General features: G+C 43.6%; 2 protein-coding genes across 11 annotated transcripts in view; one reads left to right on the plus strand and one right to left on the minus strand.

The window, feature by feature from the left end:
• The window catches only part of RB1CC1 (RB1 inducible coiled-coil 1), a 67,944-nt gene extending 62,012 nt beyond the window's left edge, over window positions 1-5,932 (minus strand). For 9 of the 10 annotated variants that reach the window (XR_004972528.1, XM_036338595.1, XM_036338596.1 and 6 more), the window contains exon 1: window positions 5,793-5,932. The gene's annotated coding sequence lies outside the window, so the exon portion shown is untranslated. The remainder of the gene's footprint in view (window positions 1-5,792) is intronic. The other variant, XM_036338588.1, reaches the window with a different exon arrangement.
• On the plus strand, window positions 308-7,663 carry LOC118670833 (collagen alpha-1(I) chain-like). Its single transcript, XM_036338237.1, has 3 exons — window positions 308-358; window positions 5,411-6,351; window positions 7,334-7,663. Exons 1-3 carry the CDS (start codon window positions 308-310, stop codon window positions 7,383-7,385), a joined length of 1,044 nt encoding a protein of 347 aa, XP_036194130.1. The 3' UTR covers window positions 7,386-7,663.
• Window positions 7,664-13,595: the final 5,932 nt, after the last annotated feature.

A 13,595-nucleotide genomic window follows, 5' to 3' on the forward strand; every position in this document is an offset into this window, starting at 1 on the left:
ACTACAAAAAACCTATACTCTTACTTTACAAAATCCTGCCAGATAAAATCTCCCCCATTTCTACTTATCTAAATTTTACTCATCCAAGAATGGTCCTAAGTACGGTCCTATTAGCACTTCTGGGAAGTCTTCCCTAATCACAGGTGGTGGCCCACAGTGTTCTTTTCCCCACTTCTGAACTTACAGAGCTCTTAACTACAGAGGTAATATCAATTATGTGATATTTTCAAATCAAAGTGATACCAATGTAATAACCTGATTATTAATCAACAGGAAAGGAGCAAAGGGAAGGCCGGATAATATAGGCATGCCATTTGTACAGCTTTTTGCCAGAAAGCTGCAATTTAACACTCTCCTGGTATGTTCTCCTCAGATTGCTGGAGGAAGAGACGGGACAATAGACGCATGCCCAGTGAGGTCTAGGTGATATAGAAAAGGTGATTACCTGTTAGCCACACCTGGGAACAGGACATTGGCCAGAACAGACATGGGCACTGCAAGGGCAGAAAACCTGAGATACACAAGCTCCTGAACAAACGAAGTTTGCTCTCTTGGCCCTCTTGCACTCCTGGCTCTCCTGTTGCAGGGGGCACGCTCCCACAGCCATGTGGGACCTGACTCAATCTCACCAAGGAACAGAAACTCTGGACAGTGGCTTTGCTCCTAGCTCTGCTGAAGCCGCAGCTGCACATTTCCCAGGACTGATTTAAGGGATATGGAACTTTGGAAACTGAGGGATATAATTTCGCACAAATACACCTTTCCACCACATCTCATTCTCCCACGCAAGTCTTGGAAAATTCTTTCTCAAGATACAAGAACCAGACCTCCAGCTCCCAGTGGGAAAGGGACAACCCACTCCACTAGCAATGGAGAAATCCCACCCATGCAATCTTCCAATAACAAAAGGACATTTGTTCCTCAAGGATCCCTCTGGGATATAGTCAGCTATAAATGGGGGGGGGGGGGGGGGGATTATGTTTTAAAATATGAATGTTTAAAATAAGTATGTTTTAAAATACTGATTCCAATGCATTGATTCCCAAATATACAGGGGTTGCAACTGGGCATAAGGAAAAGAACAAGAAAGCATCTCTTATGCTCATAAAAAAAAAACTAAAAAAAAACCGCTCTAACCAATTTACTAATTGGAGAATAATTTACAATTCCTCTTCGAGAGATTACCACCATAATGATAAGGTAGGTCATTCCAGCTTACTGTGAGATAGTCTGACCTATTCAAATTTTAGAATTAGCTTCTTTATATGGGGAGAACAAAGGGAAAAATTCCCAGTGACATTTTCTGACACCCCAAACTGAACACATTCTGTCTTTTTTATTGATTTCAGAGAGGAAGGAAGAGGGAAAGAGAAAAAAGCATCAGAGAGGGAGAGAGAAAGAAGCATCAATGATGAGAGAGAATCACTGATTGGCTGCCTCCTGCACGCCCCCTACTGGGGATCGAGCCCACAACCCATATTGGCTGGGCAACACATTCAATCTTAGAGTATTCCCCAAAATCTCTTTCCATAGAGATTCAGAGCCTGATAAATGAATATCTTGCCTACAACTAAACAAATATCTTCATATAAGAACAGCACTAAAAGAATGGCAATAACAGGAATACTTTTTAATAGTTTAGGTGTGTCCTTCAGAGTTTTTTCCTATGTATACAGGAAATACTTGTGTATACACAGACAGTTGGTTTTGTAAAAGTGAAATAACATCATACATACCACTATACAACTTATTTGGAGTGGTGTCTGACATTCATAAAATTATGTATAATGCTCAACAAAGATCATTTAAATTTGGAAATGTTAGTAAGTAAGCAATCTGAAAAAAGTTATCCCAATTGAGAATATCATCAGACTTTGTCATTTTGAATTAGTATTATTGTTTCATTTTTTTCATGTATATCATATCATTTGACAGCTTCTGCTTAACAAAGACTCAAAAGAACCATTAAAATGAATTTAAGTCAAGTCTACTACAAAATATCTCTCCTACCTTCAAAGTATACCAAGTAAGGAACTCACAGCTATTTTTCCTACATTACTATAATCAATTGGGGTATGACCCCCAAAGCTGTGTATGGTATAATTGTTAAAAGATAGCAATTTCAAATTGTGACGCTACCTTTAAGTGTGAATTCTGGTTTTTTAATTCTTCATGTTCGTACTGTATGCCATATATATATACATATATATATATAATTTCAACAGATAGTCTGAATAATTACTGACCAAACGGGTGGAGGAGGGAATGGGGGTGGGGGGGGGACGGACACCTGTAATATTCTCAACAATAAAAAAAATTAATTAAAAAATAAAAAGAGTGACTTATCCATGTCCTATCATTCTTTTTCTTCTTCTAGAACAGTGATGGTGAACCTATGACACGCATGTCAGAGGTGACACGCGAACTCATTTTTTTTGTTGATTTTTCTTTGTTAAATGGCATTTAAATATATAACATAAATATCAAAAATATGTCTTTGTTTTACTATGGTTGCAAATATCAAAAAATGTCTATATGTGACACAGCACCAGCGTTAAGTTAGGGTTTTTCACAATGCTGACACGCCGAGCTCAAAACGTTCACCATCACTGTCCTAGAACTACCCTACTTGGTAAAAGCCCAAATGCCTTCAGTATATTTTCTTCAAATTTCCAAGAATGCTCAATTATAATTATTTTTATACACAGCTCCAATTTTCTTTTATTAGATAAGAATACTTTCTTACACATTCTTATATTTCTCACAGTAACTGGTTCAATGGTCTGTGGTAAGTAAATAACTGTAGGAATGAATGTGTGTGGAAAGGAACTGCTAGATTTTTCACGAGTTTTTTAAACCAGTATTTTCTGTAATACACAAGGAAAGCTTAATTGGGGTTAGAGAATAGTATTACCTAAATGAGAAAATTTTACTAACCATTCCTTTAAAAAGAAAACATTAATAAGTTATACACATTTGCAATGTAAAGCATCTAGCAGGTGCTTCAACACTGGCTGAATGCGCGAAATTCTCAAACTCAGAAGCCAAATAAAGCTCTTCTCAAGCTTACATAATAACCGTTCAGGTTCAAGTGTGGCTTTTCAAGAACAAAGGTCTTGTGTCCTCTGCCCTTTTGGACTGTATAAATTTGATTTACTAAAAAGTCAACCTGCCAGGCATTCCAACTTTGTGCTAGTTAGCAAGGGTCAGAAAAATTTTCTCAAAAGACAAGAATACTACCTCCATTGCCTTTCCTATTATCCAATAACACCATAAGAATTAGGCCAATAGAGAGATGCAAATAAAAAACAACAATGAAGTATCACCTCACACCCATCAGAATGGCTACCATCAACAAACCAACAAATGACAAGTGCTGGCAAGGATGTGGAGAAAAGGGAACCCTAATACACTGCTGGTGGGAATGCAGACTGGTGTAGCTGTTATGGAAAACAGTATGGAGTTTCCTCAAAAAATTAAATATGGAACTGCCATTTGACCCAGTGATCCCACTTCTAGGAATATATATCCTAAGAAACCCAAAACACCAATCAGAAAGAATATATGCACCCCTATGTTCATAGCAGCACAATTTGCAATAGCTAAGATCTGGAAACAGCCCAAGTGTCCATCAGTAGATGAGTGGATAAAAAAGCTGTGGTACATTTACACCATGAGTACTACGCAGCAGTAAAAAAGAATGGAGGGACCTGGAGAGTATCATGCTAAGTGAAATTAAGTCAGAGAAAGACAAGTATCACATGATCTCTCTTGTATGTGGAATCTAATTAACAAAATAAACTGATGAACGAGTGGATCCAGAGACATGGAAGCATGGAACTGAGTGAGGAATCTCGGAGGGAAGACAGGGGAGGGTGGGTGAGTGGGAGATAATCAACCAAAGACCTTGTATACATATAGGCATAACCCATGGACACAGACAATAGGGTGGTGAAGGCCTTGGGGGGGGGGGGGCTGGAAGGGGTCAATGGGGGGGTAGGGGGGACATATATAGTACTTTCAACAATAAAGATTTTTAAAATTAAATTTAAAAAAAAGAATTAGGCCAATAACTAATCCTAATGTAAACTAACATAAAAGATTCAAAGTAGGCTAAATAAAATTACTTTTAAAAAGTGGTCTGAGTTCATATCCAATTTCCATCAACAGATATTTATTAACAAACATTTATCAGCATCTAGGTTTTAAAACACTATGTAGCCCTAGCTGGTTTGGCTCAGTGGATAGAGAGTGGGCCTGCAGTCCTGGGTTCGATTCCTGTTAAGAGCACTTGCCTCAGTTGCGGGTGTTGCAAGCTCAATCCCCGGCCCTGGCCAGCCTTGCAGGAGGCAACCAATCAATGTCTCTCTCTCACATCCACGCTTCTCTCTCTCTCCATCTCTCCTCCTCCCTTCCCCTAAAGTTTAGGGCCTAAACAATCAACGGAAAAAATATCCTCAGGTGAGGATTAACCAAAAAAATCAACAACAACAACAAAAACACAACACTATGCAAACACTAACATAAAATCATGACATAAGCATTTCTGAGAAAATATGTTCGTTCAGGCCACATTCTGTCACATTAAATAACAGAAAGCAAAGTATCTTCACATCCTTAGCAATGGTCCACTTACAGATCAAATAACCTCTCAAAAATTACATCAACCACCTTCCCCGGTGGTCCTTCTGCTTCTCATACTAATATCAGCATTGGAAGGGGGACCCTTTTTGTATCAAATAGCGAAATACAATAATGAGATTCTCCAATAAACCCAGACTCGTCTTGCTAAATTAAAAATAGTTGCCTCAATTGCTAACCTTCCAATCCTTGGGATGAACCATTCAAGCACCACACACACACACACACACACACACACACACACAGGAAACTATGCGATCAAGTGGTTAGCGATACAGACACGTTGCAGACGTCAGGCGAGCATTCCTATCCAGCTTGATGTCCTGTAGTAACGTGACTACCAAGAGGAAGCGCATTAGTCGTCCCTGGCACTCAGGCCCACATCGCTTGGTGGTGTGACCACACTTGAAAGAGTCACGACGGAGAAGACGAGATTGTGAAACTATCAATAATAAACAAAGCGCATCCGGCAGGCCGTGGAAGGAACCGTAACGATATTCCGAGAAGCTGCCGTTTCTCCTGCGGTTCTGCTGCTACCGAGGAAGTTGTGAAACCCGCATACATACATACTCCATCCCGAATCCATCCGTGGGGCGGGCGGAGGCTGAGTCATTCCTCGGAGTAACTTTATCCCGATCCTCCAACTCCGGGATAGGGACGAAGACGTCTCTCTCCCCGTTTCGCCCGCTGAACGCTCGGTTCGGCCTCGGCCCAATTCCACTCCCCGGTTTCTCAAGTCGAAGGCACCCTGAGGCTCAGCTGAGCCCAGCAGGGGTGGCAACGAGTGAGGAGGCGTCCCGCTGGGTTCGGGCGTCTCTCCCCACCGGCCACTCCCGCCAGGCTGCCGGGGGGCGCGCCCCGACGGGCAGGCATCCCCGGTGCCCCGCCGCAGGAAGCCCAGGCCGGCCCGGCCCGGCGAGTCCGCCCCACACCTCCCGCAGCCCGCGGGGCTTCAGGGAGCCCTGTCGGCACAGGCGCCGCGGCGCTGGGAGGCGACCGCCAGGCAGCACCTGCCGGCACCGGCGCGCGGGGCCCGCGGGCTCACACCTGCGCGCGGGCGGCGCTCCAGCCCCGCCGGACCCCGGCGCCCGGGCCCAGCGCGGCCGCGGCGCCAGATGGGGGAAGAGGACGCGGGCGGCGCCGGCACCCACCTGGCAGCACCTCCTCCGTCGGCGGCAGCAGCAGAGCCGGCAGCCCCTGGCACCATCTTCCGCCGCCGCCTCGTCCTCGGCGGCGGCTACCAACCGCCCATCCGGCTCTGCCAACCGACACGATCGCCGGCGTCCCGGTGCCGGCCGCGGCCCCGAACTCCGGGCGGGAGGGAGGGGTCCGGGCGGAGGAGGGACGCGGTCAGGCCCCTCGGCTCTGCGTCGGGGGCCGGGGGGAAGGGGGCCGCGGCCCGTCAGAGCCGAGGGGCCGGGGCGACGGGAGGAGCCTGAGGCAGCGCCGAGGGGTCGGCAGGGCCGCGGACACGGCCGCGGCTGGGTTTGTTATTGTCGACTCCGTTCCTTCCTCCGCGGAGCATGCCGGGAGTCGGCGGGCGGGGGAGGGGCGGCCGGCGGCGCAGAGGGGCGGCGCGCAGGTCCGGAAGTCGGCGGCCTGCCGGGAAAGGGGCGGGGCCCGCGGCCGGCGCTGTCCTCTCCTGACCTGGGGACACCGTGCTGCGCGGCCTGGGTACTGTGGCCGCGGTCGGGCGCGCACTCCCTCAAGGTGAGCTTGACCTTCTCTGCCCCGGCGAGCCGGCCGGAGCCGGGCGGACCCTGCGGACGTCTGGATCGGCTCCAGGTGAAAGGGCTCGTCTCAGCCGATCGCGGGGCAGCGGGGCCAGCCCGGGGTCGGGGTCTGGGCTCCTGCCCGGGTCTCCTGCCCCCTGGGCAGCCCGCGTGTTAGGGGACGAGGGGCCTGTGGGCCGGCGGGGCAGGGGCCGGGCTGCCATCCCCACCCCCACCACATCCCGGAGGGCCAGGACTGCCCGCGGCTGACAGGTGTCCGCCTGGGGGGCGGCACGGGGTTTGCAGCCCAGGTGAGGCCAGAAAACACCCGACCGGGAGGAGAGGCCAGGCGCGGTGGGCTGGGAGGGGGTGAGCGTCGCGCGACGCCGGGCCGCCCCTCTTCGGCCTCATCAATGCCGAGTTCTCCCGTTACAGCGAGAGCGCTGAGCTCGACCCGAAAGGGCAGTCCTGGTGGAGAAGAGCATGCACAGGCAGTGACTTGAAGCCACAGGCTGGGGTGTTAAACGTCGGAGAAGTTACACGTGGGAAATTATCTGATGTTTTAAATTCCTCTTATATCCAGGAATGTGTGGTACGAGTCAAGCGTAGCGGTTGTTACCACTAAGTCATCAGAGGGCTTTTGAGTTGGTGTTTCATAAAAATGGTTTTCCACCCTTTTCAAGGGCACCAAAACAGAACAAATACCATTAGAAAGTAGCGTGCAATCCTTCCTTTGTCGTGGTGGAAACTGATTTTTAACAAACACACACAAAAAGTACATTGAACCAACCGGTAAGCATTAGGGATTTTCGGTTTCCATCCCTCTGACCTGGTATCTGAAAGTTACGTTTGAAAAGAACTATTTATTACTTTTACCACTTTGTTTTTAATTTTTCGTTCCTATGTATTGCAGAGAGATCTTGTGTTGGCAAGTCATTTTACTTTAGGTATTGTTTGTTTGTTTGTTTGTTTGTTTCAAGCTGCAACTTTATTACACCACCCCAGCAAGACACAGCAGAGAAGAGAAAATGAAGAGACTGACAGGTTGCTATGCCTTGGAGGAAGACATGAACTGATTGTTAGGGGTAGCGTAGTAATCAGCACACAGAAAATAACGTGGTGAGAAGGGATTTAACCTAAAAACTGGTAAGCAAAATACAGCACCAGTAGGCCTCTAAGGAGTATATTGGTGCTTGACTGTCCTCTTAGTTATCAGGGACATTCATGATTACAAATAATCTTGGCATGTAAAAGCATCACTGGAATGTGCCAGTGATAATGTCTTAAATAATAAAATGTTTTAAATGTTACTTGTCTCTCTGACTTCTTTCTTTGGGGAAAAAAAGAAATAAGGTATTCCTCATCTCTCTTAGTCATAGGCTGGAAGAAATGACCAGAAGTGATTGGTTCATACCTTACAGATTGACACCTTCTCCAAAGCATAAATGTTAAGCGTGTTTATGCATCTCATGTTCTTTCCTGGTGATAAGTGAAAATGTATTAACATTCTTTTATATATATGCAGGAATCTAGAGGACGTACCAACACAAGTTATAAAACCACGTGTCCAGAGTAATGTTTCAACAAGTGGCATTTTCCTTCAAACAAGGATATTGAAAACCCTCTGCTCTCTTCCTTCCTTAGTAAATAAAAACAAGAACAAACAAAAAAGCCCTCATGCAGCATTACTTCTCAACCAAGCTTCTTTTACAGGAAGTCTCGTTTTCACTTACTGTGCTTTTCTCACTGAAATTACATGTTAAGAGGGACCTCCAAATTATTGTGTTAAATGGACAATTCTGAGCCTTTCAACATTCTAAGGCATTTGCCATTTTTAATTATTTAATCTTTTTATCTCCCCCTTTTCTTTGGTAGTATCTCTTTCTTGGCTCTTAAATCTGACCTTTTGCCTGGCTATTGTGGCTCAGTAGTTGAGCATCGACCTATGAACCAGGAGGTCATGGTTCCATCCCCAGTAGGGGGTGTGCAGGAGGCAGCCAATCAATGATTCTCTCTCATCATTGATGTTTCTATCTCCCTCACCCTTCCTCTCTGAAATCAATAAAAAATATATATATAAATATGTTTTAATCTGGCCTTTCTTTCATTTGGTCCTCTTCCGAATTGTCAACACAGTGTAAATTATACAAATACTAGAGGCCTGGTGCACAAAATTTGTGCACTGGGTGGGTGGGGGGGCGGTCCCTCAGCCCAGCCTGTGCTCTTGCAGTCCCAGACCCCTCGCTCCTTACAGCCCGCCTGCTCGCTGCTCCTTAGCACTGCCACGGAGGCAAGAGAGGCTCCCGCCACCACCACTGCGCTCGCCAGCCATGAGCCAGGCTTCTGACTGAGCGGCGCTCCCCCTGTGGGAGCTCACTGACCACCAGGGGGCAGCTCCTGTGTTGAGCATCTGCCCCCTGGTGGTCAGTGCGCATCATAGTGACCAGTCATTCTGGTCATTCTGCCATAATGGTCGTTTAGGCTTTATTATATAGACTAGAGGCCTGATGCACAAAATTTGCGCAAGAGTAGGCCTTCCTTCCCCAGCTACAGGCACTGGCTTACCTCTGGCACCCGGGACCTGGGCTTCCCTTGCAGCCCTGGCTTCATCCAGAAAGACATCTGGTCTAATTAGCATATTACACTTATTGTTATAGATAAGGTACTATGGGAGAATAGACAAGAAAGACTTAATCTTGTCCTCATCACATTAACTTTTTAATAAACATTTAGGTTCTTTGTTAGATTTACAGTGTGGGCAATTAGTTCTCTTTCAGAGGGGTATATAGGAATAAGTACTTCAAATTAGTCTCAATCTTTAAAATCTTATTTTTTCCTTCAGGTCTCAACTTTAGTGTCACTTTCTCAGGGAATTTTTTCCTAACACATCCATAGTTCTCCTAAATTCTTATATTAGTGTCTATCTAACCTGCTGAAATGTAAGTCCTTTTTTAATAGAGGAACTATTTTCCCAATACCTGTATAGTAGTGTATACTCAAACATTTGTTCAGTGCCCTACCCCTTTTTAAGGCCTTCAATTTATAGCTCAACCTACTTCCCAACTAGTCTCTTACTTATTCCATTCAAAACTAATCTGACCATGTCTTCTCCCTGCTTACAACCTTCACTGGTCTTGTTTTGTATATTAGATAAAATATAAACTACTTAACATAGCATAAGAATCTTAGGTATCAACCCATCTCTGCAGGGGTGGGCAAAAGTAGGTTTACAGTTATGACTGCAAAACAAGTTTATTCTTGTATTATTTTATTGTATTATTTTCCATACAAACAAGTGTAGACCTACTTTTGCCCCTCCCCTGTATCGTCCCGCACTTTTCCCCTTTACATGTGCCTTATGTGAGTTTCCTCACCCAGTAATATTCTTCCCCTCTTGCTCACCTTTCAAAGTCATCCCTTAAAACACATCTTGGACATTAGCCAGCTTTTATCTGCTAGACAATGTAGTGCTGCTCCATATCACACTACTGTAAATGTTTGTCTCCCCTCTAAGTTTGAAACCGGTAAGATTAGGAACTCTCTTCATTTTTAAGTTCCTAGAACTTCATAGAGCTTAACACATAGCAATTAATCTATTTGAATAAAATAAATTCAGCAAATATTGAAAGCCAAGTAGGTAAGTTACTGTGGGAAATTCATGCCCTCAAAAATCTCATACAGGGACCATTAAAAAAATCACTGTAGCCCAGCTGGCATGGCTCAGTGGTTGAGCGTTGACCTATGGACCTATGAACCAGGACATCACAGTTCAATTCCAGTCAGGGCACAAGTCCATGTTAACTGGGTTCTCATCATTGATGTTTCTATCTCTCCCGTCCTCTGAAATCAATAAAAAATATATTTAAAAAATCATTGTAATGACGAGTTTATATGATAGTCTTCTCTGTATCCTTGGGGGAGTTGGTTCCCGGATACCTTCCCCCACCTCCATGGACACCAAAGTCTGCAATGCTCAAATCCCTAATATAAAATGGCATATTTGCACATAACCTATGCATATCCATGCAAACTTTAAATCATCTGTAGATTACTTATGATACCTAAGACAATGTAAGTACTATGCAGAGTTGTTATACTGTGTTATTTAGGGAATAATACAAGGAAGAAGTGACACGATCAGTACAGACCCAGCCTTTGTAGCCCTAACTACATAGTACACATCAGCCACAACCTAACTTTTTAATATTACAATCTGTGATTGGTTGAATCTACAGATGATAAACTCAAAGATATAGAAAGCCAACTGTACATCAGGATATTGGAAAGATCATGGCATGCATGCTATGTTAACGGCCTGATTTGAGATTTCATTCTGCGTATGTAGTAGACATTTCTCAACCTGGTGTCACTACCCTAATTTTCTTTTAGGTTGTGTTTAAACAGTCAGCAGCCATGATGGACATAATTTGACTTTTCAAAGTATGAATTGCAATTTTTCATTTTTGAAGGTTAACCCGCTTTTTTTAAGTTTTGTACTTTGTTTTTAAGATCATAGCTAATTCGGTTGTAAAATATGGTCATACACACTAAGGCTTCTGCCACTATGATTATAAGTTAATATTTTTAGTAGTATTTACAGACCTTAAAACTGCCCTACTCAGTTGGTGTGTTGATACTCACACATATTATTAATGATAATGGTAGTTCACTTATGAGTGACTACCTTCAAAGCCAGTGATGAGCCTCTGAGTAATGATGTTTCTAATGCTGCAACACATACAAGAAAATTCTTTCAGCATGCTTCATTTTCCAAAAGATTTAAAACAACAGATTGAGACAAAGCATTTTTTATGTTCTGTTTTTCATTATTTTGAAGAAAAGCTTCTCAGCAAAATATCCAAAATGATAGCTGGAATGTCTTAAATCAGAAACTGACAGTCCTACAGATACAGATGTGGATTGGATTCAAACAGCAAGTGGTAGTTGGACTTCAGGAGCTTCTTTGACTGTGACCCACATTAAAAAATACATTTTTGCGTCCTAGCTGGTTTGGCTCGGTGGATAGAGCATCAGCCTTCGGACTGAAGGGTCCCGGGTTCAATTCTGGTCAAGAGCACGTGCCCAGGTTGTGGGCTAGATACCAGTAGGAGGCGTGCAGGAGGCAGCCAATCAATGATTCTCTCTCATCATTGATGTTTCTATCTCTCTCTCCCTCTCCCTTCCTCTCTTAAATCAATAAAAGTATATTTAAAAGAAAAAAAAAAAACATTTTGCCCTAGCTGGTTTTGCTCAGTGGATAGAGCATCGGCCTGCAGACTGAAGGGTCCTGGTTCAATTCCAGTCAAGGGCACATGCCCGGGTTGTGGGTTCAATCCGCAGGGGGGCACGTAGGAGGCAGCTGATTGATGATTCTATCTCATCATTGTTTCTCTCCCTCTCTCTCTGAAATCAATAATACATATATATATACATATACATAAAAGATACATTTTAACACTGTGACCTGGTTCAGGCCTCTAGCAGTAAAACCATATTTCACGAAAAAGCACTTACTGCTTGTGATGTACTCTGATGTTTTCTATTCTATTTTTTCCAATGCTAGTAAATTTTCCAACCCACTAAATTGATTTTACCACCCTCTAATGGCTTGAAAGACATTAGATTTGATAAAAGGTCCCAAACCTTGAGAATCTTTGCTCCTAGTATTTCCATCAGTGGCTTCCACACACCCCCCCCCCTTTTTTTAATGGCATCCCTCAATGGTAAAGTTTTTGATATGTTTATTTTTAAAAAACATAACCTAACTGAATCCCATAAAACATTAGAGGCCAAATATGGGCTTTACATTTATAAACCTATTTAGTTGCCTTAATAGCCCTATCAGGTTTCTATTAATTTTCAAAGATGATAACAAAGATGTGGAGAAGTTGGAACTCTTAATATATTGATGATGAGATTGTAAAGTGGAGCAGCCACTTTGGAAAACAGATTGGCAGTTTCTCAAAGTTTCAACAGGTATCACATAGCCCACAATTACACTCTTAGAGAAATAAAAACATGTCTGCAAAAACTCGGACACAAATGTTCATACTGAGTTATTCATACAGTTAAAGTGAAAACAATCCTAATGTCAACTGATCAATGGATAACCATAATGTGGCTGGGTCTCAGAATATTATGTGAAGCAAGAATTTCAGTTCTTGCCCTGACCGGTTTGGCTCAGTGGATGGAGCGTCGGCCTGCGGATTGAAAGGTCCTGGGTTCGATTCCTGCCAAGGGCATGTGCCTTGGTTGCGGGCACATCCCCAGTGGGAGGTGTGCAGGGGGCAGCTGATCAATGTTTCTCTCTCATCAATGTTTCTAACTCTCTATCCCTCTCTCTTCCTCTCTGTGAAAAATCAATAAAATATATTTAAAAAAAAAAAAAAAGAATTTCAGTTCTTTAATAAACAGTATATGGCCCAGCAAGTCTATTCCCAGGTTGTACTCCAAGAGAATTCTATTTTTAAAAGATTAAAAATGTATGTCGAAACAAAAAACATATGTCCAATCAAAAATGTTCATAGCAGCATTCTTAGTAGTCAAAAAAAAAAAAAGGAAGAGACCCAAAAATATCAACTGATGAATGAAAAAACCAAGTGTGGCCTATCCATACACTGGAATATTGTCTGGCAATGAAAAGGAAAGTACTGACCATGGTACAACATGGATGAACACGCTAAGTGAAAGAAGCCAGTCAGCAAAAAGCCACATCATACTCTATGATTCTGCTTATATGAAAGGCCTAGAATGGACAAATTCCTAGACAGAAAGTGGATTAGTGGTTGTCAGGGTCTGGGAAAAGGGAAAAATGGGATATGACTGCTAATGGGCAGGAGGTTTCTTTTGAATATGATGAAAATGTTCTGAAATCAGATAATGGTGATGATTACACAACCTTATAAATATCCTAAAAAACACTGAATGGTACACTTTACAAATGGTGAATTTTGGTCCAGCTGGCATGGCTCAGTGGTTGAGCGTCAACTTATGAACCAGGAGGTCATGGTTCAATTCTGTAGTCAGGGCAGATGCCTGAGTTTCAGGGGGCGGGGGGGGGGGGGGGGTTGATCCCCAGTGTGGGGTGTGCAGGAGGCAGCCAATCAATGATTCTCTCTCATCATTGATGTTTCTATCTCTCTCTCCCCCCGTCATCTCTGAAATCAATAAAATTATTTTTTAAATAAAATTGTTGTTGTTTTTTTGGTTTTTTAGATTCCATGTATAAGTGAGATCATGGTG

This window comes from Myotis myotis, unplaced genomic scaffold (genome assembly GCF_014108235.1).
Source record: "Myotis myotis isolate mMyoMyo1 unplaced genomic scaffold, mMyoMyo1.p scaffold_m19_p_16, whole genome shotgun sequence".
NCBI lineage: Eukaryota > Metazoa > Chordata > Mammalia > Chiroptera > Vespertilionidae > Myotis > Myotis myotis.

Bases quoted from the DNA above. Each gene is read 5' to 3' on its own strand.
- LOC118670833 (XM_036338237.1), top strand. From the start codon at position 308: ATGCCATTTGTACAGCTTTTTGCCAGAAAGCTGCAATTTAACACTCTC. The intron at 359-5,410 runs GTATGTTCTCCT...AGCTGAGCCCAG, and splicing joins TGCAATTTAACACTCTCCTG to CAGGGGTGGCAACGAGTGAG. The intron at 6,352-7,333 runs GTGAGCTTGACC...GTTTGTTTCAAG, and splicing joins CGGGCGCGCACTCCCTCAAG to CTGCAACTTTATTACACCAC.